We start from the raw sequence: 27,681 nt of genomic DNA, 5'->3' as shown, positions 1-27,681 counted from the left end.
CTGTTGAACCTGCAGATGTTTATGTCTGAGAGAAGAGCCTGAGATGTGTGTGAGAGAAAAAGCTTTATCTCAGCCATTACTCAACCATCAAAGTAGATACGCAAACCCAAGGAGACATTGTGGTTTCTTGAATTTTCCAGCAATTTAAATCAAGTTTACGAGAGTAACAAGAAAAAATGCAGCAGTCAGCACAGATTTCTTCTTTATTTTAAATGATAAATCTTTAGATAAAAGCATAAATATTCCTTCTGAAGTTACAGAGCTCTCAAAATGAGGAGTGTGCTTCCCAAAGCAAAGCAAAATCAAGCACAGAACTGCATAGATAAGACAGATTTAAATATTCTCAACATATTTCAGAAGGACCCCGAAAAGCAATGCTCAGGGGTCCAACCCTTAATCTTAACACCTCTGGTGCCACCTTAAAACTTTGCATAAAAACTCTCAATCTAAGGTGTCCCAGATAGCGTGTGTTACTCAACCCGAGGGGAGCGGTGAAGATTCACTGCAGAGGTAAATACTCACAAACACTGCTCTCTTCTGGTGAACACGGGGAACGTCTCTGAGACACATGGCGAGAGTTAAAAGCCTCACTGGCGTTAAGATCGCAGCGAGTAGCGTACAGTGCAGGCAACATTATCAGTGGGAGAATTTACAGCGTGGACAAAAGACCCTCAAAGTGCACAGACTGTGCAGTGCTGACGTTCCTCTAAGTGCTGGATGTGGCTGCAGTGCAAAGCATTTCAGGGCCGTAAGAAAATGACTGGATCAGGAAAGGTCGGCCCAAGTTTCACCTTTCAGGATTTCTTTTAGATCCGCTCCACAATGTTTCATGAAATGCACAGCGTTGAATTAGAAAAGGTTAAGACTGGTTCTTACATTTTCTTTAACTTTGATTTCATTGCAGAGAGTTTGAACCCAAGATATTTCACGTTTTTGTCTTTTCCAACAGCTATTTTTGCATTTCAGGCCTGCAAACACGGTCCACAAAAAGTTGAAATGAGGCGATTTTGGGCTGTCAATGTGGTTTTACAACAACTAATTAATTAAATAATTTAAAAAGGTGATAACAGTTGATTGTAATTATTATTTGGGACAAAAGCAGAAAAGGCTTTTTGAGGAGCAAAGATGGGCAGATGTGAGAAAATCATTGTTTAGAATAAAAATGTCAGGTTTCTCCTTTTATGGTGCAGAATATCAATAAACCAGCCAAGGAATCTATGGAAAGGGATAAATATCTAATGAACATTCTGCTGGTGGCTCGTAAAAAAAACTAAGGAAAAGGCCATCATACGAGATTCTAATCTTAAACTTATTCATGGAGACATTTATGAAGGTTAGCAGCATTTGTTAATCGTGAAATTGGACTATTTGTCTTATAATGGGAAATATAAAGCCCCATAAACTGGAATTTATTTCAAACTTATCCCCGTCCATGTTGGACATTAAAAAAAGATTCGAAACATTCTAGGAATCTGGAGGAGTTTCTGTGTAAAGGACGAGGGAGCAAGCCTAAGCTGGACAGCCGTGACCTCTGACCCCTCAGACGCTGCATCAAGAACCGTCATTAATCAGCAGCTGATAGAAGCACATGGACAAGGGATTACTGTGGAAACCTTTGTCAAGCACTACAATACAGAGTTCCATTCACAAGCTTTACTGTGCAGAGAAGAAGCCTGATGTTAACCTCGTCCAGAGGCGGCGTCCACTTCTCTGGGCTCGGAGGCGTCTGGGATGGACCGTCACACGGTGGAAACGTGTGCTGTGGTCAGACCCATCAGTATTCCAGGTCTTTGTTGGAAGAAATGGAGCAAAGAGCAAAAGCAGCATCCAGCCTGCTGTCAGCAACCAGTCCCTGCAGCCAGGCTCTGTGATGGTATGGGGTTGGATCAGGGGGCAAAGCTCATTTCCACTTCTGTGACGGCAGCATTAATGCAGAAAAGTTCACTGAGATTTTACAGCAACATATGCTGCCTTCAAGGCCACATCTTTTCCAGGGACGTCCCAGCATTGTTCAAGCAGACCATGGAAAACCACATTCTGCCACATTCCAAAGGCCTGGCTGAGGAAGAAGAGGTACGGGTGCTGGAACTAAGCCTGTAATAACAACTTATGACTGTTGCACACCTTAAATATGTTTATGGGAATAATGGGGGAAAATAGCAGCTGACACCCTTCATCACTTGGCAACTTTAGTACTAGAACATTTCTAAATGTTGCAAGTGTAGCAAGTCTTAAATGCAAAATGGATGTATATTGAAAAATGTAATGAATATCTTGGGTTCATATCAACTGCAATAAAAACAGAAGTCAAGGAAAATGTGTCCCATGTAGCCATCAGGTCAAACATCAGAAGTGAGAGCAGCAGTTTTCCAAATAATTCTGCATCGCTTTAAAGGGCTCATTTTTTAGTTCTGCCCTCTGGTGACCAGCAGAGTGAAGTGAAGGTCGGGCTTATTATTGGATAGTAACAAAAGCTTAACACTTGAATCATTTTCCTATAGATCTTAACTGAAAATCCACCAATAAACTCACCCTTAAATAGATCACAGCTGGTAAATATCTGCTTCCTCTATCTGCGACTTCACCCTCCTGCACCCCAAATGTTAATCAGGATTAAATGCTGCAGTCAATAAATAAACTCTTTCATCTCGAGAAATTTAACCGGAAAAAAATAGGACGCTTTCTTCTGGTGTAGAATGATGACATTCATTTTAAATCCTGGCTAATGCAATGTTCTCTATGGCACTTTAAAAATGGCAACCTAATTCATTATACTTATCCTGTCAGAGTCCAGATCTGAGGCGATTTCTCAGTCATCGGCTGTGATGCAAAGTTCTGTGAATGTTGCATTTGAAAGCATGATGGAGAAGGGTGATGGTTTCCCAGACATCCTCATCCTCGCTGGCATTCCCACAAACTGCTGCTGTGAACAGAGTCACTGCGCGATGGCTGAGATGCTGCGAGACCTCTTCATGATGAGACGCACCTCCACGTCGGGGAGGCTGTCCTGTTTGGTCTGGGCACACCCCTCATCTGCTGCAGCCATGTGCAGGTCGAAGCGCAGCGACACAGACTTTTTACGCAGCTTGGGGTTCCCTCTGAAGAAGGAACCCTCCCACTGCTTTATCACCTTGTCAATCTTCTCCGTCCTGTAGGAGAGCATGATGTCATGGCAATAAAAGGTCATAGTACCCCCTAATGTGCAGAATATCTATGAACAATGGGGTAAAAGCAGGAAAAGCTTGTGGGACTTGACTGTTTAAATGTCTGAGACATGAACTGCATTTTCTATTGTTTGTGGATACACATTGAACGTGATTTTCAAAGAATGTTCCTGTGAACATGAATGCTGACAGATGCTTATTATATCTTCTGTGACAGCTGAGGCAAGTTGGGCCTGAACTGCCTTTGATGAGGCCTTTAATAAAATGTACACATACTATAAAGCATACGTATAATTAGTGATGCAATGGAAGCTGTGACGTGGAAGCTGAACTACTCAGACTGGAACTCAGAGTATGTTTAGATCAGATAAACAGAAACTATGCCTCAACAGAAAAGGAATGCACTATGCTGTGTGTCACTGGATAAATATTGTATCAGGACACAAAACTGTACAGTATGCATCCCAGACCATGTGAGACTCAATCTTGGCTAAATTAATTTGGGAGATGACGTTAACTTTAGATAGATAAACATCTGTAAAGCAGCTACCAGTCGAATTATATGAGATACCACATTGTTAATTCATCTCATTGCTCAGTGAATTAGCAGAAAGAGTTTTAATATCAGGCTTAAACCTTTGTTTTTGATAAAACGTATCAGCTTTGAGTGACCCTGCAGCATCCCTTCTGTTATGGTGTCATAGGCCTTGACCGCTCAGTGACCTCCCATGGTGCATTGAGTCACTACAGACAGCTGCCATTAAGCCACTCCTAAAGAAGAGAACTCTAGACGCCTCTGTGATGAACAACTACAGACTTGTCTCTAATCTCGCTTTTATATCCAAGATTATAGAGAAAGTTGCATTTAACCAGTTCAATGACTTTCTGAATGAAAGTGGAAGTCTCAATAAAATTCAATCATGCGTCCGACATCAAAGCTCTGGTCAAAGTGTTAAACGACATCAGGTTGAATACTGATTCTGGCTGTGTTTCAGTCCTGGTTCTGTTGGATACTATAGATCACAGAAGGCTGGAAAACTGGGTTGGACTTCCTGGAGCGGTCCTTAACTAGTTCAGGTCCTACTTAGAAGGAGTTATTTTGCAGTTTAAGCTGTATTTTGTTACTAAGAAGGCCAATTGGCAGCTATGAATCTGAGCGAGTGGCCATGCCTTGCGGAGTCCCCCAGGGGTCAATTCTTGGACCTCTTCTGTTTAACTTGTATATGCTCCCTTTGGGTCAGATATTACAGAACTTTAACATCAATTATGACAGTTATGCAGACGATACACAACTTAATGTCTCTGTCACCAGATGACTGCAGCCCAGCAGATGTACTGTGTCAGTGTCTGGAGGAAATAAACACCTGGATGAGAATTTTCTACAAGTAAATGAAGACAAAACTGAGATAATTCTGTTTGGCAGCAAAGAGAAGAGGGTCAGCTTTGGTAAAACTCGGGCCCTTACAATCACTGACCAAGTTCGTAACCTTGGAGTGTTGATAGACTCAGATCTGACCTTCAGCCGCCACATCAAAGCTGTCACCAAGGCAGCTTTTTACCGACTCAGAAACATCAACAGAATTAAAGGTTTTCTCTCCCAAAAAAACAAGGAGAAACTCATCCATGCATTCATCTCCAGTAGACTCGATTAGTTCTGTAAATTAATCTTAGTGGTATGTCCAGTAAAGTTACTTTATATGACAAAAGCATTAGCTGACTGACTCAGGGACTTACAGTATCTAATTAAAGACTGTCAATAAAGGTTCAATAAACGACTCTACAGCTGAGGAGCTCTCTTTGGACGTTATGTAAGTGTGTTTGTCTCTGTGTAAGAGTACATACTGCTGGTAATATGTGAAGCATGGAAAAAGAATTCCGCCCATGTCTCTTTCAACAATAACAGGAGCCTCGCCCTGAAGCCTTCGCACCAGTTGGGCTCTCCACATCAAACACAAGCCATTACAAGAGGAAAATTCCCATGCAACACTACGATGAATTGCTCATGGGAACCTGTGAGGCAAACTAAATGTTTTATTGCGTGTGACTTGTCAAACGTGTAGAGGTAATTCCTTTTAGAGTTTGTAAGCCTCGACTGCTGGACCAGACACCGCCGGGGTGGGGAGGAGGAGGATGCGTCATTGTGAACAAATGACTCAGTAAAGCACTCGTGTTTTAACACCTGAGAAGTGTAACCGAACAGCGTTTAGCTGTCAGGACACAAAGCAGGCGAAAGCGTTATTTTTAGGTCATTTATCTGAGTAATTCAAAGCAGCGTTAATTAGTTCTTGCTAATAGAAAAACGCCTACATTTCCCAGCGAAGCAGAGCTGCTGACTGCAGTTCTGTGGTGGGCGAGGAGATCAATACTTACTCGATGGTGCCGTGACCTTCTGCACTCTCCCGCACCACATTGCCCTGAAGAATCTCCTGAGTCTTTACGGTGGAGATTGGCAGGTCTTCATCTTGCTCCGGCTCTGGAGGAAGACACTGATGACACACCATAACGACATATGACTTAGATAAGGTTGCGTGCGTGCGTCCTACCTGTGAGAATGACGAGGCTTTGCTGCCTGTAAAGAATGCTTTTCTTCAGCCCGTTCTCAGAGGGGAGGAGCGAAGGTATCTCAGGCAGCGGTTCGGACTTGGGTTCATCCGGAGTAACAGCGAGGTCACTGAAACCGTCCTCCACTCCGTTCTCCCTCGGCTCCACCACGGCAGACCTCCATGGCCGCAGACCCATCGGCTGCACGTGACGCCCCATATACCTTTAGGCGCATCCAAAGAAAGAGATTAAAAAGATAATAATTACATTTCCCATAATTCTGAACATTGTTTAACATAACTTGTACTACGTTGGTCCCTAAAAGTTTGTGAACCCTGTAAAATTGATCCATTTCTACATATGTGGGACCAAAAACTAATTTTCCGAAAAGCCCTAAAAGGAGATAAAAGCTAAAATTTTCGGAAATCACTCCGTTCCCGCATAAGAATCTTATTTTCTCTGTGAAACGTGGAGGTGGTTGTTCATGGTTTGGGCCTGTTTTGCTGCCTCTGGCCTGGGACATCGTTGGGGTCAGGAGTTCTGCTTTGGACTGGTGTAAGTCCTCTAGTTCGCCCGGGTGTTCCTGGGGCAGTGTCATCAGGAAACATCCATTGTTATACTGATGAAATCCAGCTCTGTTTATATCATCAGAAACAACTGAAGTTACAGGCTTGGGTGAGCCGTTTTGTTTTTCTTTTGGCTCTAAAAAACCTCAAAGAAACATCCAGGAATCGAAGTGTTTTAGTTTTGTGTTCTTGACTAAATACATCCAAACTCAGCCACATCTGTACTTTCTATTTAAAGCCAGTTGTTAGACACCTCTGTGTCAAAACAGACATAACGAGCAACCCTTTGAACCATTTAACAGGTCAAGGTTGAGGCAAAGCTGGCAGAAACGTCGTGGTTTGTAAATGCTTTGGTATGGTGTGTTTTGTCTAGTCACCTCCGCCTAGGTGACACCCTTCTCAAATATGAAGAAACGATACAAATTAAAATGCCGTATCCTGTTTGTCGTCTGCAAACTGTGCGTAACATCTGTCGGCGGCATAAAAACAAACCACCTTCCTCAAGCTGTAAAATGACAATCACAGTGGTTCAGGCCGCAGCTTAAACTGCAAAGACACCATTCCAGGAGGTGTTTCATAGTCAAAATGCCTGAGAAGATGATTAAAGGTTACACCAAAAGACCCCAGTGTCCTGTAATAAAATGAGTTAATAACAGCAGAAACTGAAACACAGGACAAAGGTGGATAAACAGCCTGGATTCTGTTCAGATTCTGCTTTTTAGGCCATGAATCACTGGCTAAAATCTTGTCATCATCACTTAAAATCATCGTTATTTTGTGCCTCTATGCTGCTTGAGTGAAAAGGAGTGCCTGAGTGTGTTCTCAGCCTTCAATTATTGTGGATTTTGTATTTCTATTCAGCTAGATTCTACATAATCCCAAGCACAACGATCAGCTTTCAGTTCATTAGAAACATGAAACATGACATGCTTGGTTTGACAGCTGAGGTTAAAGAAAACTAACAGGAGCTAATTGTGTTTACTTTACCCTTAAAGGCGCAGGGACAGCTTTCTGCCTGATACCTGTCAGTTTAGTTTGTTTAAAGCCTGTTTTGTGTGATGCTTTTCTGTTTACAGCTATGGAAAATAAGCTGCTCCATTGTTCCAGGAAAACATTCTCAACTTAAAAGCGCACACCAGGAATAGTTATGCTAAAATCAACTTCCTGGTTCCTTTTTGGTTTTCTCCTTTCTTTCTTGCCCTCACCTGCCTTCCTCGCGCTCCAGAAGCCGTCGGTAAGTGGCGATTTCTCGCTCCAACCTCATCTTGGTGTTGAGCAGCTGGCTGTGGCGCTGGCGTTGGGTGGCCAGCCCGCTCCTCACCTGCTCCAGCTCGCTCTCCAGCCCAGCGATCACCTGGGAAAGGTCATGCAGCTGGCTGGAGTACATCTGCTGGGTGCTTTGAAGGGAGCTTTCCAGGCCTTTCTCCTGCACACCAGGAAGCAAACAGCAGATAGGATTGGGACTAGACTGTTATATTTCTAAGAATAGTAATAAGTATGTACATGTGAAACTGATACAGTTAAAAAAAAACATCAACTCTCACTGGCTTCCCCCCACCAGCAGCACCTGTTGTATTGATCGAGTTATTCTGGCAAACACTGACAAACTCGAGGCCGAGCAGCTGGGAACTTGGCAAGTTTTTGGGGGTTTTTTGGGTGTGAAAGGTGTGCATGGCTACAAAAGTCAAGATAAAGGGACACTTCTCTGCCTGAAACACCTAGTTTGAAAACCAGACTTTTGTTCCTTCACTTGTCCAAATCACTAAGTAATATATTTGCATTTAACACCCATCCAGCTCCAGTTGCAGCAGCCTTGAACTCCACCAGTATTTTGACCAGTCGGAGCAGACAGGGTGTTTACGAAGGGGGACTCAGAGACAGGGCTATAAAGGATTGTTTCAAACTCTTAAAGCTCTTGAATTTTAATTGGGGCTTTTTGAAATACATCTGCGAGTTATTTAAAATGTGGTCAGTTTAGGATTCAGTACGTTGCCCAGTGATACACATGGTGAAGTTGGGACTGAACCAGCAACATTTTGACTGAAGAACAACCATTCTGCTGAAGCCCAAATAAATACTTGATATTCTAAATAAATGCTGGCAAATCATACTGTTAGATTTTAACTATGATAGTGTCTGGTAGTACTTTGTATGTGGCTGCTGCTGTGCATTAGGACCAAACATCTCCACTTTGCTCTGGTCTGTCCAAAGGACATTGTTCCAGAAGTCTTGTGCTTTGTTCAGATGCAGCTTTGCAAACCTAAGCTGTGCTGCCATGTTCTTTTTAGAGAGAAGAGGCTTTCTCCTGCAGCCCTTCCAAACAAGCCATCCTTGTTCAGTCTTTTTCTAACTGTGCTGTCATGACCTTTGACCTTTAACATGCTAACTGAGGCCTGTAGAGTCTGAGATGTAGCTCTGGGCTTTTTCACCTTGGGGTGAACTTGCTGGGACGTCCACTCCTGGGAAGATTGACAGCTGTCCTGAATGTTTTCCACTTGTGAATAATCTTTCTCTCTGTAGAATGATGGACTCCAGATAGTTTGGAAATGGCCTTATAACCCTTCCCAGATTGATGGGCAGCAACAGTTGCTTCTCTAAGATCATTGCTGGTGTCTTTCCTCCTTGGCATCGTGTTAACACACACCTGACTTTTATAGAGCTGCTCACACTGACTGATGATCAGTTAATCAGATCATTGATCAGCAGCAGCAGGCTGCTACTTACCCTCCTAATTCCTGTGGAAGCAGTAAGGGTTCACTTAGTTTATAACTAAGTTTTCATATTAACCTCATCTGAGGTTGCATTTATATGATTTTAAGACAGATGAGCAACCGCACATGATATATTAAACCTTAAGATAAAAGAAAACTTTTGAACTGTAAGAAGGTGAGCTTTCTTTTCATGTGCTGTCCTGCAGCCTGGAGCATAAACCTACCAATTAAACGCTGTTTCAGGGAGTGGGCAGCCTCTAAATGATGTTTTACAAGAAACTATTTAAATATGCACCAGCAAAACAGTCCAGCTAACGAGGACTTTACACTTGGTGTCCATATTCCAATATTCACATTAACAGCAGCAGAGAGTGAACCAGTAAAACGGAGGAGTTGACTGAAAGGTGAAAATATGCTGTATACTTGCTAATGATTGCCAGGAATGTAAAGTTTCCACAGTTAGTGGGCAGGAACAAGTAAAGGAGAATGTTTTTTTCATTATTATCTGTAATAAGTCAACCAATGCAACCTTTCTCTTGCACTGAAAGACATGTTATCAGTAGCAGTTGATGTGGTGTTAAGTGATGAGTGTCTTCTTACCAAGGCATGTAGGGTCTCAATCTCTACCTGCAGGGAGTGCCACTGCTTCCTGGCCTCGGCTAGCTCGGCCCGTGCCTCCCTCAGAGCAGCGCCGCCGAGGCTCACCTGCGCCCAAGCTGCCTCCTCCTGTGTGGTGATAGAAAGAACAGATGATATACGAGGTACAGCGTGTTCCTCAACAGCACCGCTGCAGCCATCCAAACAAACACCCTTCCTACGTTTTAATCTGCATTTGTCCGTAAACAGCACAAACCTAAATCTTCATCATTGTGTGATGCTTTTTTATACAATGTGTACAAAGTGTGCTAATGTGGGGCATGGATTAAGTCTTTGTGCTGTATAAACAAAAAAGAGGAAAGGTGTGTTCAGCCACTTTACTCACTGACACACCTTGTGAGTAAGTATTTTTCTTACTTGCACTCAATCAAGCAGTCAAGAGGAAAGGCAGCTAAGGGTGGTGATGTTGGGGGTGTCCATTTCAGGTGGGTAAACAGACAGTGGAGCAGACACACAGACCTGTGTGTATGCACAGCTGACACACTGTTGTGTACAGCTGTGATGTGTGTCACACCCAGCTTCAAATGCAGTGATCCGGAGAAGCTGCCTTTGGAAATATTTTTACAGTAAAAACACAAATTTACTCCAGTTGCAGAAGCTGTTTTCAGTTTACTTTGTTCCTCGACTGATTCTCTTTATCTGCTTCAACCTTTGAAACTGTCTCTTATTGAGAGACTTAGATGAAAATGCATCAGCATGTCAGTACTGATAACACAAGGTCCCTCATCAGACCAGGGAACTGTTTTTCCGTCTGTTATGCCAACAGATAAAGTACTAATATTTCTCACTTTGGTCTAAGGATGATTCAGGAAGTTCCCATCAAGTTTCTATTTTGTACAGATACTGATCTGAGTCACTTAAGATTAGGAATCTGTTGAGTCCCAATTTAGTTTTCCCACAGTAGGGCAAACTATTGCAAACTAAGCACAATAAGTAGCCTACGCTCAAGTTATTATGCTCAATGCCACTGTGTTAGCAACAGTTAGCAACAGTTAGCGACAGTTAGCTACAGTTAGCGACAGTTAGCAACAGTTAGCTACGGTTAGCAACAGATAGCGACAGTTAGCTACAGATAGCGACAGTTAGCCTCTGTCTCGGTCTTTGGGAAGCTAAATATTAGGTTTCAGAACATCATTCATCACTTTTTTAGTTAACATGTTATATTATCAAGCAGACTATTGGACAAACTATTGGACATGTAACACCACACACTCCTGATCCAGTGTGCAGTGAGGATAAAAAATGCCATCGGGAAAACATCAGAGCTCCACATGGATTTTGTAAAGCCAGAAGTGATAAAAAAGCTCATTGATAGTGGCTGAATTTCTCTGTACTGCTCAGGTGGATCTGTGCTGGATGTGGAGCATCAAGGGAGTAGCAGGACGATAAAAACCCACATAATCAACCACAGCAATAGCTTAGTCATCCAGAGGGATGAATTCAACCACCATCTCTTTAATCTTTTGCCATTATTCCTCTAAAATGTTTCTCTTCTCTTTAAAGCTTCCTCCAAATTGTGTTGGTTTGATGTATGAAAAGAAGCTCTTTCACCACCGCCTCATGAAATCCACTTTTCAATTTTTCACACAATAGACAAGTTGGCAACCTACAGCCACAGCAGATACAAAACAGCCGACATCTGAGCAGAAGTGTGTTCGCTGACCCCAATACAGATGAATAAAAGAATCTGATATTTAATCTGATACTCTAGATTTGATTGGGGCATCCTTTGTACTGATACCACAATGTAAAAAATACCCTGCTCTGCATTCACAATGTTATGATGATGTGGAGGAATTGAGATATCAGTAAAGTTTATGTCTTATATCATCTGATCATAATAGATTATGATACTAATATTTTTACCTGGATATCATTTCAGTATTGTTTGTTAAGTGGAACTAATCCAACTTTTCATACTTTTGGTTGTAAAAGATTTTCTGCTGTTTTAAACATTATTGTTTTAGCATTAATTCGACCAAATGAAAAAAAAGGTGTCAGGTCATGTTTTAGTCTGAAACTTATTATCTTCTGTTACAAAGCAAAAAAGGCATCGTAATGATGTAGATTTAAGGTGATCCGTGGTGTTTCGTACACTACCATTAGTACAGATCACTGCCAGTGTGAAACTGATGTTTTTTTTATTGATAAAATCACAAAAACAACTAAATTGACTCTTTGTTCTCAGAAGCAGCTTCAGTTTCCTCAGTGCTGTGGTTCCTCTTCCAATGTGCTCACAGCAACAATCCAAGGAGAGAAGTTTAGCTACCTTGGGCCACAGTTTCTGGGAATAATAATCTAGTTTATTATTTTTGACTGAACCGCAGGAGTCAACTCAACACTGCAGGACTGAGAGCGAGCTTCCAGCTGTTGTGCAGATTTATGAGATGGATCATCTCATCTGGTTTTCTTTCTCTGCCAGAGGAGACGATGCTAGTTTCAGAGAGTTCACGTGTGCCGCCTCATTTGTAAATGTGTTTTTGAAGTTAGACAGAACATCCAGCGGGATGGCATGTTAACTAATCACTGCAAACTGTAGCTGGAGCTTAAAAATAAGTTCCAGGTTCCATGTTTAATAGCCCTAAACAGGCCAGAAGGAAGAAGCTGACAATCCAGTAAATCATGCAAACGATGCAAATCTAAAATCTATTTATTTAAAGCAGATTTGCTAAAACAGAAAAAAAGTTTTAAATTAAATGAGACTTTAAATGGGTCACTGAAAATCATGGTTTATATCATGTACTTTAGTTGCATTTATTAAGGTTTTAACATTTCCCTGCAGGTTTCACTCCAGATATGTCAACCAAAGAAGTTAATGCTTCATCTCTCCCCAGGCAGCACATAGTTTACCCATATCAGAGTTTAAAATGATCATTTTTATTCAAATACAGCACATATAACTGCTTCTAATTCCAAACTCAACAAGACCTCTGCTTATCGTGGACATCATGCAGGCTTTTGACTGCAGCGTTGTGTAACTGTTACTTTGGAGGGACAGTCAGAGTCTGCTGTAAACAACAGCACATAATAAAACCTGCTCTGATTCAGCACCATGACTTACAGCTTTGGTGAAGGCACTTATCATTGCTGTCAGAGCACAATGACTTTGGGGCACAGAAAAAAGGCAGCCAAACTGCGTTTTTTTTTTTACCAAAATAACAAGAAAGAGGAATGCTTGGCTTAAAAAAAACAGAGCAAACTTATAAAAAGATAATTAACTCTGCTTTTATGGAGGCAAAGAGGTTCATGAATATTTATTGAAGATCAGGGCTCATCCAGAGCATCAAATAACCCAGCTGTAGGTTTTTTACGCCACTGTAATGTAATACTAAGTGTACAAACCCACAGATTCATAAACAAGCCTCCAAGAAGGCATATACTGACAGGTAAGGTACACAGAGGAAGAAGAGGTTTTTACCTGGACCTGAGGGTTTGAGTCCTGAGGGTGTGTCTGGCTGGAACAGAGCCACAACATGCACAGAGAATAAAAAGACAGGTAAAGATGCAGAAGTGAGGCTAACCTCATGTAGAACTCCTCTGTGGGATCTGGAAGCTGCTGCTGCTCCATCTCCAGACCGGCTAGGCCCAACCAAGCCAGGGGATGGATTAGAGACGGTACCCAGGCTGACGTGTCTTTCAGCCGGGGCTGAAAGTCTGCTGTAGTCGCACTGCGCTCTGATTCGGTCGAGGAGCTGGGTGAGCTCCATCCCTGTGCCATCCTCCTCCTCCCCTCCTGCTGCTGTTGCTGCTGCTGTGGCCGTCGCTAACAGAGCATCGCAGGAGCCGGCTCTCTGCAGCTGCAGAGCCCGGGCTGCCTGCAAACAGCCAAACAGAGGAAGCCAGAGACGGAGGGAGGGAGAGGGTGCAAAGAGAGTAACAGATGACAAGGAATCCAAGAGAAAAATGAGGCAGAGGGACGAGAGACGAGACGAAAAGAGCAGAAAAGGTGGAAAATGCAAGGGAAAAAAACAGGGCAAGTGAAAAGAGTGTGACGATGTGTTTGTGTGGAGGGAGCAGTGAGATCGCGCAATGCAGAGGCAAGAAGAGATGGAAATCAGTTATTGAGACCAACATGTGTGCAAATACGTGTGCGAGCAGGAAAAGACCCTGGAAGTGAGGGGGGGGGGGGGTATTAGTCAGCAGGAATCAGAAAGGAGAAGGAAGGAGGTAGAAAAGGACGGAGGGAGGAGGTCAGCATGAGGGGACAGGATGAATCAAAAGATGCTCTGAAGCATTAGTCTCACAGAAGCACACACACACACGATCATTACAGGGCTATTACATCAAGTGGGAACAGGTCACTCATCAGTCATCTGACATGATAAAAGCAAAATAATAACTATTCTCACGATTACACGTCAACATCAGGAACATTACAAGCAATAATCTTTAATTATAAAACCAGTAAACCATGTCAGCTCATGCAGCGACCACAAAGGTCTGAGGAAAGAATTTTCCTAAAAAGTCGTGCAAACAGGCCAGTAGTTGAGCTTGTACTGCTAATGTTTGCTATTAAGCAGTAAAGGCCGGGTTATAGGAATGTTTGGTAGATTTCTGTTATCTAATAAAAGTCTAAGGACAAGATTTTGTCCTGTAAATGGAGCTAAATTCATTTAAAACAGTCGAACCAGCGGTGCAGAGATCATTATTCTCCATAAAATGGCTACTAAACTTCCGTTCTGCTTCACATGAGGAAGCAGAAAAGGACATGAGACTAGAACGTAATCTGAGGACCGATGTTCCCAACAAATGTTCTGGAAGCCAGCGAGCAGCATCCCACCATCTGATCAAGTGCTGGATGATTTCTTTCCAGCATTTTTCTTCGGACATCAGAAGATAAATCCATAAATGATAATTAAACAGGGTCAACAACAATGTTCAACCAAAATAGAACCAAGGTGCAGCTGCCAAACGGGGTTTCTGTAAAGTGGGACTTCCTGAGAGAACTGGGAGTGAGTGAAATTGATTTATTGTGTGTTTTTGGGGCTTCTCGATGTTAGAAACCTTTTAAAATATATGCTTATATGCTAATACAGGCTTATGTTCACTCTTGTTGCTCTGCAGAAACCAGCATGTCCAACCCCTGCAGAAAATGCCAATTGCACCTCTACCAAAGCTCGATCCAGACTTGTCAGTTGAGTGTATACTTCCCGGGACTATTTCCTGACAGGCTGTGACACTGTGTCACTCCATGGAGTTATTTCTGTGTTCAGCAGCATTTAAAACTGTCTTGTAGACATGACTAAATACATTTGGTTTGGAGTTGACTGGATTGGAGGAGCATGACCCCAGCTCATCCAACCTGTTGTCCAAACACCATTTCTGCTGGATGTGGTTGAAAATCATGCAACTCCCTTTCATTCAATGCATACAGATAGAAAATACAGAAAGAAGGATAGAAGCTGATTATGAGCTGTTTAAAAGACTGACCTCAAACTCCTGGTTCATCTCCTGCAGCTCCATCATGGAGCGGTGAAAGTCTGCCTGCAGCGACTCGCTGCTCTGATCCGCCTTCCTCTTCGACTCCCTGAGCAGCGCCACTTGTTGCTCCAGATGCCTGGTGTTCCTCTCCTCTGTCTCACACCTAAAATGTGACGTCAGTGCATGAGCCTCTTTGATTTTTCAATTTTTTAAATGCACCTACCACATGTAAACCTCATATAAAGGCACCTCACTAATTCCTACTGCTTCTGCAAAAAGAAAATACACTTTGTTTCCATTCTAAGGTTTTACTTATCAGGATATAATCTGTTCCCTGCTAGGTTATAACATTAAATAATAAATATAATCTCAGATGAACAACAACACATGACATATTACACTGTCATTATGTATTAAAAACTAAAAAATTACATAAAAAAACTAAGCCAAAATGAAGAAGCAGTGTGAGAAAAACTAAGTGAACCCTTATTGCTTCCACAGGAATTAAGAGTGTAAGTAGCAGCCAGCTGCTGCTGATCAATGCTCTGATTAATTGATCATCAGTCAGTGTGAGCAGCTCTATAAAAGCAGAAGTTCTGTCAGTTTTCAGGTGTGTGTTAACATGATGCCAAGGAGGAAAGACACCAGCAATGATCTTAGAGAAGCAGCTGTTGCTGCCCATCAGTCTGGGAAGGGTTATAAGGCCATTTCCAAACTATCTGGAGTCCATCATTCTACAGAGAGAAAGATTATTCATCTCAGACTCTACAGGCCTCAGTTAGCATGCTAAAGGTTAAAGGTCATGACAGCACAGTTAGAAAAAGACTGAACAAGGATGGCTTGTTTGGAAGGGCTGCAGGAGAAAGCCTCTTCTCTCTAAAAAGAACATGGCAGCACAGCTTAGGTTTGCAAAGCTGCATCTGAACAAAGCACAAGACTTCTGGAACAATGTCCTTTGGACAGACCAGAGCAAAGTGGAGATGTTTGGTCCTAATGCACAGCAGCACGTTTGGAGGAAACCAAACACAGCATATCAGCACAAACACCTCATACCAGCTGTCAAGCACGGTGGTGGAGGGCTGATGATCTGGGCTGGTTCTGCAGCCACAGGACCTGGGCACCTTGCAGTCATTGAGTCCACCATGAACTCCTCTGGATACCAAAGTATTCTAGAGTCAAATGTGAGGCCATCTGTCCCACAGCTAAAGCTGGGCTGAAACTGGCTCATCAACAGGACAAAGATCCCAAACACAGCAGCAGATCTACAGCAGAATGTGGGAAAAAGAAAAGAATCGAGGTGTTGCAATGGTCCAGTCAGAGTCCAGACCTCAGCCTGACTGAAATGCTGTGGTGGGACCTTAAGAGAGCTGTGCAGAAACCAATGCTGCAAACCTCAATGAGCTGAAGCAGCTCTGGAGAGAAGAGGGCCGAGATTCCTCCAGAACCATGAGAGAGACTGATAACGTCCCACAGGAAACCATCACTGCAGCTCACTGCTTAAACAAGCTGTTGGATCATAGGAAGTAGTTTGTTTTTCTCACATTGCTTCTGCATTTAGGTTTAGTTTTTGTTAAACAGGTCATAAAACAATGTAATACAGCCTGTGTTTTTCTTAATCTGTGTATCTGTGTGTGTTGTATTTACCGATTTACCTGGTGAGGATCAAATTATTTTTGTCCTAATTAGTAAAACCTTAGAACTGAGCCAGGGTGTACTATGTATGTATATATATATATATGTGTGTGTGTCATAAATAGAGTACAGGGTCTCTCGGACATCCAGACAGTCAGAAGACAAACGAGGTGGTGCTATAAAAAGAACAAGGAGTCGCTACTGTCCTTCAGGGGTTAACGGCTGGCCGTGGAGGGAGGCGTGTGGGCTGAGGGAGATGGCGGCGTGTTCAGTGCTCAGTGTCACTCTGCATCAACACATAAGTGAAAGTGCTGACGCGGCACAAAGCCCGGCCTGGATTTGTATGCAGGTTGGCTCTCAGGAACAGGAACTGGCCTGAGTCATATTACATAAGCCTGGAAATGCGTCACAGAAGTACAAAAACAAGAGGTTTTTCCTACATATCGTTTCTACGAGCTACAGCCACACATTAGCTCCTTGCATATGGTAAATATCATCTGTTGGAATACAGAAAAATATCCTATAGCTATTCATTCTGGCTATAGGGTTGATATCTGGCTCTGATGTGTTAATAAAAAAGCCCCGGAAAAGACTGAGGGAAAAGGAAAAATACAGCTAACCTGGCCTGGATAGCAGCAGCTCTGCACTTCATGCTGTCAGACTGCAAAGCCAGTTGGGCATTCTCCATCAGTAGTTTACCAACCTGGCAACAAAAAATATAAGTTAACACATGACAAAACAATGTGCAATTCTAGTGGGTATAAAAAAAGAGCATCCTGCACGGGTTGAGTCACTCAGAAGTAAAAACAGAGATCAGTTCTCCACAAGATGAAGCAAAGCGTGGAATCTGCAGGTGAGCAGAAACAACAGCTGCAGGTCTCTCGGGGTGTGTCTTTAAGTCTAGCACAGCTAGCTATTTGGGCTCTTTGCCAGTCCCTGTTTCTCTGTAACTACTCGATTATTGCTGTACCAGAACACAAGCGGTTGCTGTCATTCATGAGCGGTGAACATTCATTCTGGTCTGAATTCTCTGTAAAACAGAAACAGATTTTCCTCAGAAGTTTACCTGTATTTTGCACCATCCATCATTCCTTCAATGCACGGCCAAGAAAACCATCCCCAGGGCATGATGTCGCCGCCGCCATGCTTCACAGTGAGGATGGTGCTCTCGGCATAAATGGTTTGTGTCACATGTAATAGTCTTTTCTTCTGCATGCCCTTGATTTTTATCATTTCACAGCCCAACCCTACAACTCCACAAGTGTTTGTTAAGTTCCTTGGTTTTCGTTGTGCTGCTTGCCTGATGCAGAGTCCAAGACTGTTGCTACCTGAATCTAACTGAACAAGTTATGTGATTTCTGAAGGAATTTGGCTTCACCAGGTCGTAATTTAGTGCTACAAAGTATATGCATCTTATTTCTCTTCATTTCCTTTGATCAGTGATGCCCTTTTTTTTCTTTTATAAGTAAAATTTAAGAGAATTTTCAGATTAAGATCAGATTTATTGTCATGCAAAGGGAAATACACGAAATTTCTCCTCCACTCCACTTTTTTTTTTAACCCATCCAGGTCGGCACCTGTTGAACACACACATGCACAGGCACAGGGTGCCATGCACAGGCACAGGGTGCCATGCACAAGCACAGGGTGCCATGCACAGGCACAGGGTGCCATGCACAGGCACAGGGTGCCATGCACAGGCACAGGGTGCCATGCACAGGCACAGGGTGCCATGCACAGGCACAGGGTGCCATGCACAGGCACAGGGTGCCATGCACAGGCACAGGGTGCCATGCACAGATACACCGGAGTGGTGGGCAACCATTCACAGCTGTTAGTTTCACCAATCTTTGAAAGTGGGAATCGAACCGCCAACCTTCCGGTGATTGGACGACCCACTTTAACCACTGAGGCAGACATTGTGAGACATTTAAAATAACATTCAGATATCCCACAATTATACATAGTAGTCCAAAATACAGTGATATGCTGCTGGAATAAACAACTCTAGCTATAAAAAATGGAGGCTGTCAATGATTTAATGGAATTTTACAGCTTCTTTAGTGTAAATTAAGTGTAAATTATGACATCTCCTGATATCTGTCACTTTCCTGTGCTGTTTATACTCTTAATAGTAGTAGTTTATGTACTCCATTATTAGGTGAATAATTATTGTAGTTCATAGCAAAGATGTGTTTTCGAACTCCTGAGCAGAAAAAAGTTTCTTCACCTTCTTAAAGAGCCAATCGGTGCTCAAGTCTGTTTGAGCTGATGGTGTTCATGGAACTCTCTGCACAAGTTTTGAAAATTTTCATCCTCCAATTAATTCTCTGTGTTTCGGATGAAAAAAAAATAAAGATTTGATGTCATAAAACGAAGCAATTTCTTATGTGCTGGAGGAGGAATGTGTCACACACTTAAGAAAGCTTACACTGGCTTAGTATTCTTTGTTTTCTCAGGACTCTGACACTTTAGGAATGTAACACACCCAAATTGAATATTACACAACGTGTTTATCATACACATAATTTTATGCTTTTTCTAAGGTTGTTATCAGACCCTTTGTGAGATGAATGAGTCAGAACACAGTAAAAAAAGGTGTAATACAAAGAGAAACAAACAAAAACACTCCCTGGATGAGCAAACAATGAAACTGACATTTTGTTAATGTGCACTCGTGGTCATAGTCACATTTACTAAACTTTAAAGTGACAAAGAACTCACCGAAACACAAGAAACTAAGAAATAAATAAACACCTACTCATGTGCTTCACACAGGAAGTGACACCTGAGCCTGGGATCAGTTGAAAACGGTTAAAGGTCTTCTGAGTCAAATGATCTTTAAAATGCAAACTATTTCCGGATTCTTTGTGAGTGCGACAGCCTGCATTCCTCTCTGGCTCATTTCCAGGCACAATGGCAGACTGTGCTTAAGGCAACAATCTTCTTTTGAAGTGAAGCCAATTACCACCTTCAGGTGTCTGAGTGTTATATTTCAACTGTCATGTGCACATTAACAAAATGAAAGAGTTCACTTGGATATGAACTGGGTTTTATATCCCAGGAGGAGGTTGTTGTACCTCACAGACTAAAGTTGTGTCATGTGATAGTCTTGAAAATCATCGGTTAAAGTCCAGGTTTAACAGGCCTCAGCAAACATCATTTTCAAAGAAGCTGGGAAAATTTCTAAAATGCATCAAAGGGGAACTCCGGTATTTTTAAACCTGGACCTTATTTATGGCAAGAAATACGTTCATCTACTCACCGAGAACAGTTTGGTGAAAGTCGGCGTCCTTCGGGAGATATTTAGATAACTGGAGATCCATATAACGGAGTGAACGGGGCTTAGAGGATGCAGCCTCTAAATAAGGCATTATCTGTCTTTATTTCACCAATACTTTAAGAAGAATGAATGAATGAACGTGTGCTATAGCTCTGTTAGCTCATAGCTGCTGTTATGTGGCTACTTGCAGCTATAGGAGAGCTAACGGAGGGATTTCTACACAGGCACTCTACTGGGACCACTTCATCCACACGCCCCCCTGCAGCACAGCTTATTCACTCCGTGCTCTGTGACAGTCGGCTAACTTCACACAGAGTTTGCTGCTGATAGTTTTGTGCAACATGGCAGGATATTTATCAGATTTTGACAACGTGAACAACGACTTTGAGTAAGATGGACGTTCTTACCGGAGTGAATAAACTGTGCTGCAGGGGGGCGTGTGGATGAAGTGGTCCCAGTAGAGTGCCTGTGTAGAAATCCCTCCGTTAGCTCTCCTATAGCTGCAAGTAGCCACATAACAGCAGCTATGAGCTAACAGAGCTATAGCACACGTTCATTCATTCATTCTTCTTAAAGTATTGGTGAAATAAAGACAGATAATGCCTTATTTAGAACCTGCATCGTCTAAGCCCCGTTCACTCCGTTATATGGATCTGGAGTTATCTAAATATCTTCTAACTTCTTTACATTTAGAAAAGTTTCAATTTGATGCGGCACAATCAGTAAAAGTTGTTCCAGAGTTATGTTTCCCATCGTGTTCCTTCAGCTTCCTTTAATGACTCTTGTTAATGCTTTTTTTTTTGGGAACAGAGGACACTGATTGTTGCAGTTTTTCAGAGGAATCTGAGTCCATTCCTGCTGAATCCCAGATTCCAGCTGCTCAGCAGTCCCTGGTTGTCTGGTTCTCCTCTTCATGATGCTCCAACATCTGCAGCAGGAGACAGATGTGGACTGCAGGCAGGCAGCCGAGCTCACACACTCTGTGTGTCTGAAGCTGCTGGAAGTCCTGCTGAATGCCGTTACACACCAGGGGCTCAGTACATCCGTCTTCGGCGTTGGTTTTCTTGTCCGAGTTTTCCCTCTCGTAAACGACTTGCCAGCCAAGGCTAAAGAGCATCCCCTACCCTGGTTTGTTTCTCCGAGGTCTTTCCTTCCCTGGGGCTCCAAACATGGATGATTTTAGATGGAAGCTGGAGTACACGGGGAGAACATGCTGTGAGGCGTTGGTGCTAAACACCACACCATTGTGTAGAATGAGGTCTGGCATCGTCCTGCTGAAATAACCACGGACCTCCCGGGAAAAGACGGCACCTTGATGGCAGCATCTGTCTCTCCAGAACTCCAACATCCAGCTGTGCATCAGTGGTACCTTCACCCAGATGAAGCCCTCCATGCCCTGGACTCTGATGCAGCCCCAGACCATCACAGACGCTGGCTTTAAACCTTCCTCTGAGAACAGCTGGATGCTCTTTCTCATCAGTTTTTCCCAGAAGCAGCTGAAACGTGGACTCATCTGCCCACAGAACACGTGTCCACTGTCTTTCTGTCCCTCTGAGATGAGCTGGAGTCCAGAGAACTGGGCCGTGGTTCTGCACAGAGCTGATATATGGCTTCCTCCTGGTGTGATACAGCTTCAGGTCACACTTCTGGATGCAGCCGTGGACTGTGTTGAGTGAAAATGCTTTTCTGAGCTCCTCCTGAGCCCATGTGGAGGATCTATCCTTGTTTAGAAAGAGTGTATAACCTCCTTTTATACCCAATCCTGACACCCTCACCTGTCATCAGTAAATCTGCTGATCGTAAAACTGTTCCTTTGTCTTTCTTTGCCTTTATCCAAACTTTTTTGAGCGTGTTGATGCAACAAATATCCAACGTTTTCCTTTCTTTTAACTTGTGTCCGTAAAACTTTGAATTAAATAACAAGTTGTTTTTTTTTACATTTTCCAACATTTATCTGCTTTTCTGAAAATTAGGTTCATATGTGAGGCTGTTCACATGAAGTTTCTTGTTTTCTATCATCCTCAAACTGACATAATCAACCATAAACTGAGCAGAAATAACACTATTAGAAACAGCAAAGCAGCTGTGCTATTAGACAAATCACCTGCTTGTCAAAAATCTGACCTGGGCACGGAGTTCCTTCACAGTCTGCTCCTGTTTGGACCAGTCGTGGCTGCCTGAGGTGCTCCTGATGCCCCACTCGGCTATCTGAGCCTCCAGCCGGTGGTTGGCCTCCTGCAGCCTGTTCACCTGCTCCATGAAGCCCTTCAACCGGGCATTCAGGCCCCACATTGTTTGTCTGGAGTCCTGCATCAAGTCCATGGAGTCCTGAGAGAGCGCACACTGAAATGTTGGCAGTCCCACACTCAGGAGAAATTTTCACACACGTCAATGACGCAGCAGGTTGTTCCTATGATGGCCAAAACATTGAGAGAGTTCACAGCTGACCAGATTGCCTTGACTGTAATATAAGGTTACAACTTTCACAGCAAACACTCTGCCACCCACTTGAAATCACATGCTGACAAAGGCGTTCCCAAGGTAAATGTTTACCCAACGATACTCACCTGAGGCAACGTGGCCCTCAGTGAATGAGGCAAAGCAAATGTGGTCGGTCAGTTTTTACGCCTGGTCACATCCAGCCAGTCCTCACAGCTCGGCCACATTCCTCCACAGTGAGATCGTTGGCACTTTCTTCTCCCCACTGGGTCCCAGGTCATCTGCAGCAGGCCCCTGAGACAGAGCAGACAGGCTGCAGTTAGCCGGCTTGTGTCAGTCTGTGGTCTTCAGGGTCAGCCGCCACAGGGATGTCCCACCTCACCGTCGAGCAGCATGTGGGAGAGCGTTAGAGCTGGACTCAGTGCTTACATCACCAGCACTCTGGGGCCCTTTGTGCTCTCTGATCCAGGATTACTGAGCTGCTTTCAAACAGGCAGCAACACAAGCAGTGGAGGGAATGTTCAGGGAGACACAGTGACAGGACCAGTGTTTGGGTAAATCTGTGTTTGAGTGGTGCCATAATAAGAGGTTACGTACACTATAATTAATATGAAATCTGGGCCTCACATCTCTGCTCTGACTTACTTCTTGCTCAATCACAGTCTTGGGTGGTTCTGGAAAACAATAGTGTTTGTGTCTGACTATCTAGGTCAAAGATTTCATCTTTGAAATGTTACCCTGTAGTTTCAATATTTCCCTGGAAATGATGCCAAAAGATACACAGCATGGTGTTTATGCCATTTTTTCCACAAGCGTCTTCAACAGCCAGCAAGTATGAGTGAGGTAGTAACAGTGAGATCAATAAAATGATGAAAACTAATTAAGTTGCTGCCCCCAGGCTCTGGAATAAGCTCCCCCCCAGATGCGTCTTATTTCTGACCTGGGCCTCTTTAAATCTAGGCTAAAAACATACTTATTTCAGCTTTTAATACCCAGTAGGATGGTGACTCTTTTATATTATCTTATTCAATTTTGCTGTATTTTATTGCGTTTACTGTTATTTTATTGTTTTGTACTTATTCTTTTCTTTATTTATTATCTGCTGTAAAGCCCTTTGGTACCGAAATGGATTGTTGTAAAGGGCTGTATAAATAAATTACATTTACATTTATATTTAAGACGTAATGATAAGGTGTGTTTATCTAAGCTTGGCATGTTCTACTGAACGTCTGAAGGTGCAAACAGGTGGGGCTCCACATAAGAAGAAAGTCAGTGCACAAAAGCATCTACAGTCTAGCTATTGATGCTCTCTGTTACTGCTAAAGTAACCCGATGAACAGCGATCCCTCTGGTCTCATTCGGGAACCACAGGTTGAATGTCGACATTTCACAAAAAGTAACACGGCAGACTTGTTTGTCTTTGTGAATTAGGTCACACTGGAAGCCTTGCTAGCCCAGATTTGTTAACCACCTGGGAAAATGCTAATTCTGCTCAGAAAGAATAGCTACCAGAGGAGCAAATAGTTTCTCATTTCAAACGCTTACAGGAGTTTTTGTTTTTGAAATTTTACAACACAGTTTCAGTTTTTCATGGACACAATTCCAAAAGATATCCCAAAAGCTTTGATTTTTAGACACATTACGTGGTGTTTGTACATTTGGTATTAACCTCAGAAGCCAGCAGGCAGCTGCAGGGTATTGTCACTGAACAGAATGTAGCTTTTACCAACAAGCTTTTATCCACCCATCCTCCATTTGTCTCGGTTAACCAAAAAAGAATTCCCCTCCTGCACCCTTTATATGTACTTCCTTTCCTCCTTCCTCTTCACATTAAAGGAACCGGGGAGCTGAGGCTTCCTGAAACGTGTCTCTCTCCCTGGCTTCACCTCAACAGACTGTTATTATGTTCTTCAGCCTCTCTCATCCTGCCCCCTCGACCCTTCCTAACGCCCCCAGTGATCAATAAATTACAGCATAATAATGTGTTCTTGTTCGTGAACTAACCTTTAGCTGAATGCTATGAAAAACATAATTGTGTCAGGCAGGATATGATCCAAAGTAAAAATACTTCATGTAAATTAGGTCAACACAACATTTAACCAGTGACTTTGTGCCTTTTTTGCTCTGCTAGGGGGAAAAAGTTGTCATGTGACACCTTGGGATGCCAATGGCATTGATCAGCATCTTTGTGAAACTAACATGTTTTGCATTGTGAACCAACAAAACTAGACATTTTAATTTAATATATCCTATTGCTAAATAGAGCTACATAGAGCTTATTGCTTAAGCTTTTCATTCTTAAGAGAAGGAGAATTGTACAGTGGTCAGCACTGATGCCTCACAGCTATAAGAGATCTGGTTGAATGCTGACTGAAACCTTTCTGTGAGAGGTTTTCATGTTCTCCCTGTTCCTGTGTTTTCTCCCTCTGTAATAAAACTAGCATGATAGGATAATTGGTGATTTTAAAGTAACTGTAGACAACTGGGCAACAAGTCTCCCAATCAAAACAACCAAATAGGTTGTTAAAGGGGAACTCCGGTATTTTTAAACCTAAACCTTATTTCTGGCATGAAATACGTTCATCTGCTCACTGAGAACAGTTTGGTGAAAGTCGCCGTCCTTCAGAAGATATTTAGATAACTGGAGATCCATATAACTGAGAGAACGGGGCTTAGAGGATGCAGCCTCTAGCTACTTGCAGCTATAGGAGAGCTAACGGAGGGATTTCTACACAGGCACTCTACTGGGACCACTTCATCCACACGCCCCCCTGCAGCACAGTTTATTTACTCCGTGCTCTGTGACAGTCGGCTAACTTCACACAGAGTTTGCTGCTGATGGTTTTGTGCAACATGGCAGGATATTTATCAAATTTTGACAATGTGAACAACGACTTTGAGTAAGATGGACGTTCTTACCAGAGTGAATGAGCTGTGCTGCAGGGGGGCGTGTGGATGAAGTGGTCCCAGTAGAGTGCCTGTGTAGAAATCCCTCCGTTAGCTCTCCTATAGCTGCAAGTAGCCACATAACAGCAGCTATGAGCTAACAGAGCTATAGCACACGTTCATTCATTCATTCTTCTTAAAGTATTGGTGAAATAAAGACAGATAATGCCTTATTTAGAGGCTGCATCTTCTAAGCCCCGTTCACTCCGTTATATGGATCTCGAGTTATCTAAATATCTCCCGAATGACGCCGACTTTCACCAAACTGTTCTCGGTGAGTAGATGAACGTATTTAATGCCAGAAATAAGGTCCAGGTTTAAAAATACCTGAGTTCCCCTTTAAGACTGTCATAGAAACATAGCCACAACTTCCCCACTGGAGGTCACTAAATGCTACACACTGGCCCTTTAAGGTAAATCACTTACAGAAGCTCATTCTTAAAACAAATATCATAAAATGTCTTTTAATTCATACTGCTTTTGATGAGCAGAACAAAACCAAGGAGAACATGTCTCCTTTATTTGAGATGGTTACTGTTAAATCTGATACAGCGCTTCCCTTTGGTCATATCTACTGTGTTTTTCTATGCCTACTTTGTCTTGTAAGGGATGCCTTTGTAAATTTGCAGGCACTGTATCTGAGTACATTTGCTTAACTGATTACCTCTACACTGAGCAAACAAGTGTGCTTTGCTCAGAAACAGGATGTATGACTTATTAATGCAGACAACTACAAACACTGTGCAAATATTGTCTCTGTCTAGACTTTCTTTCTGCAGAGAATCGACAGCATGCAGCTGACTTTCTCATGTGATCTTGCTGACAGTATGTTGAGGCTGTGCTTATCATCCATCAATATAAGTGAGAGATGGAGGCAGATGTTAAGAGACAGTGAGAGGGAGAAAATGTCTATAAATGGGCAGTAATTGTGTAAATATCATTAATCAAACAAACAAAAAGCAAGTTGACGAACCAAAAAGAGCCAGATCGGACTGCTGTGACACTTACTGTCATCACACTCCCACGCCTGCTCAGCAAGATGGCCTCCTCTTGGCATCGATGATGACAAGACCGTTTAAGAGGAAGATAAACTCCTGAAAAAACCCCCGCACAGCTGAGGGCGTTGCAGACAGTTCTGGTGTGTCTGAGACAGATGATTTCTACTGAAAATGCCAACAGGGAATGCCATCGAGCCTGTTTCTGAATGTCATCTCGCTCCTTCCAAGATCCAAGAAATAACTTCTGATGCACGGCATTCGGGAGGAGTGTTTGAGGGTAACCGAGGCCTTCAGCAGGTGCTGACTTGTAATGCAAATTTCAGGAGAGGAGGTGGAGGCTTATGGGGTGGACACTGCTACAAGAGAGTGAAAAACAAATGGAGTCAGCCTCAGATTGTGGGTTTACCGCTGAGCAGTCTCACGAACCTGACCTCAGTGACTTTACATTCCTCTGCCTCTGTTCCACTGAGCGGTGGGCGTATGAAGCTCTTTGATCGTCATGCTCCAATTCTGTACAAAGAGCCTTTTACTGAAGATGTTTGACTGACAAAAAATAAAGACCATTTATAAAAACCCACAACAGCTTTGATCCTTTCTCATAAATACGAAACAAACTCCAAGGCAGCAGGTTTTTGTCCATGCATGATGTCATAACGGCATCACTTGACATCCGGATTGGGAGCTTTTGTGGCCTAAATCCAAATCGCAGAGGGGATTATATTGACACAAACTCTCACCCAGACTGCTGTAACGGTTACGTTCGGCTAAGGCTTGTCTCACGAGCCTCTTCTTGTAGTATTGAGGTAGTACAATAACAACATTTGCATAAACAACCTTTAAACAACGTGTCGATCACATTAAACACGTCTGCTGAAAATAATAATCACAATCACTCGCGGTATCACTATGTTAAATGACTATATGTAATAAGTAAAAGGACCTGGTGTTGTATTTTCTGGATTGTTTTCCTGGATTCTTTTGGTGAAACAGGTTCGTCTCGACAACATGGACTGAGACTCAGCCTCATCATCATAAGTCTGGGGTTCATTAGTGCAGAGTTTCTCAGTCCTGGTCCTCAAGGCACCCCGCCCTGCATGTTTTCCATGTTTCCCTGGTCCAGCACACCTGATTCAAATGAATGGGTCGTCCTCAGCCTTCTGCAGAGCTTAAAGACCCATTCATTTGAATCAGGTGCGCTGGAGCAGGGAAACATGGAAAACATGCAGGGCGGGGTGACCAGGACTGAGAAACACTCCTTTAGTGATTAAAACAATCAATACATGGTCTTTGGTTACTGTAACGCAGTGTGCTCAGCGAGGCTAT

The 27,681-nt window shown here is 42.9% G+C and overlaps 1 protein-coding gene across 3 annotated transcripts; it reads right to left on the bottom strand.

Annotated features, from left to right (window-relative positions):
- Positions 1–184: 184 nt before the first annotated feature.
- Positions 185–26,806, bottom strand: krt222 (keratin 222). 3 transcript variants are annotated; one of them, XM_072384123.1, is made up of 11 exons: positions 26,369–26,806; positions 22,543–22,708; positions 22,100–22,385; positions 17,313–17,395; positions 15,070–15,223; positions 13,161–13,454; positions 9,583–9,708; positions 7,477–7,697; positions 5,708–5,928; positions 5,535–5,637; positions 185–3,149 (listed from the first exon to the last, which is right to left on the bottom strand). In XM_072384123.1, exons 3-11 carry the CDS (start codon positions 22,295–22,297, stop codon positions 2,936–2,938), a joined length of 1,614 nt encoding a protein of 537 aa, XP_072240224.1. In that variant the 5' UTR covers positions 22,298–22,385; positions 22,543–22,708; positions 26,369–26,806; the 3' UTR covers positions 185–2,935. The 3 variants fall into 3 exon arrangements, with proteins under 3 accessions (XP_072240224.1, XP_072240226.1, XP_072240225.1); XM_072384125.1 differs by having other exon boundaries at positions 22,100–22,303; XM_072384124.1 differs by lacking the exon at positions 26,369–26,806 and having other exon boundaries at positions 22,543–22,763.
- Positions 26,807–27,681: the final 875 nt, after the last annotated feature.

The sequence above is a fragment of the Leuresthes tenuis genome, unplaced genomic scaffold (assembly GCF_036924035.1).
Source record: "Leuresthes tenuis unplaced genomic scaffold, fLeuTen1.0.hap1 SCAF_4, whole genome shotgun sequence".
Taxonomy (NCBI): Eukaryota; Metazoa; Chordata; class Actinopteri; order Atheriniformes; family Atherinopsidae; genus Leuresthes; species Leuresthes tenuis.
This window is presented reverse-complemented; position numbering and strand designations above follow the sequence as displayed.

Bases quoted from the DNA above. Each gene is read 5' to 3' on its own strand.
- krt222 (XM_072384123.1), bottom strand. From the start codon at position 22,297: ATGGACTTGATGCAGGACTCCAGACAAACAATGTGGGGCCTGAATGCC. The intron at 7,698-9,582 runs GTAAGAAGACAC...CCTGGTGTGCAG, and splicing joins TTGAGACCCTACATGCCTTG to GAGAAAGGCCTGGAAAGCTC. The intron at 3,150-5,534 runs GTAAGTATTGAT...GCTCTCCTACAG, and splicing joins GAAGGTCACGGCACCATCGA to GACGGAGAAGATTGACAAGG.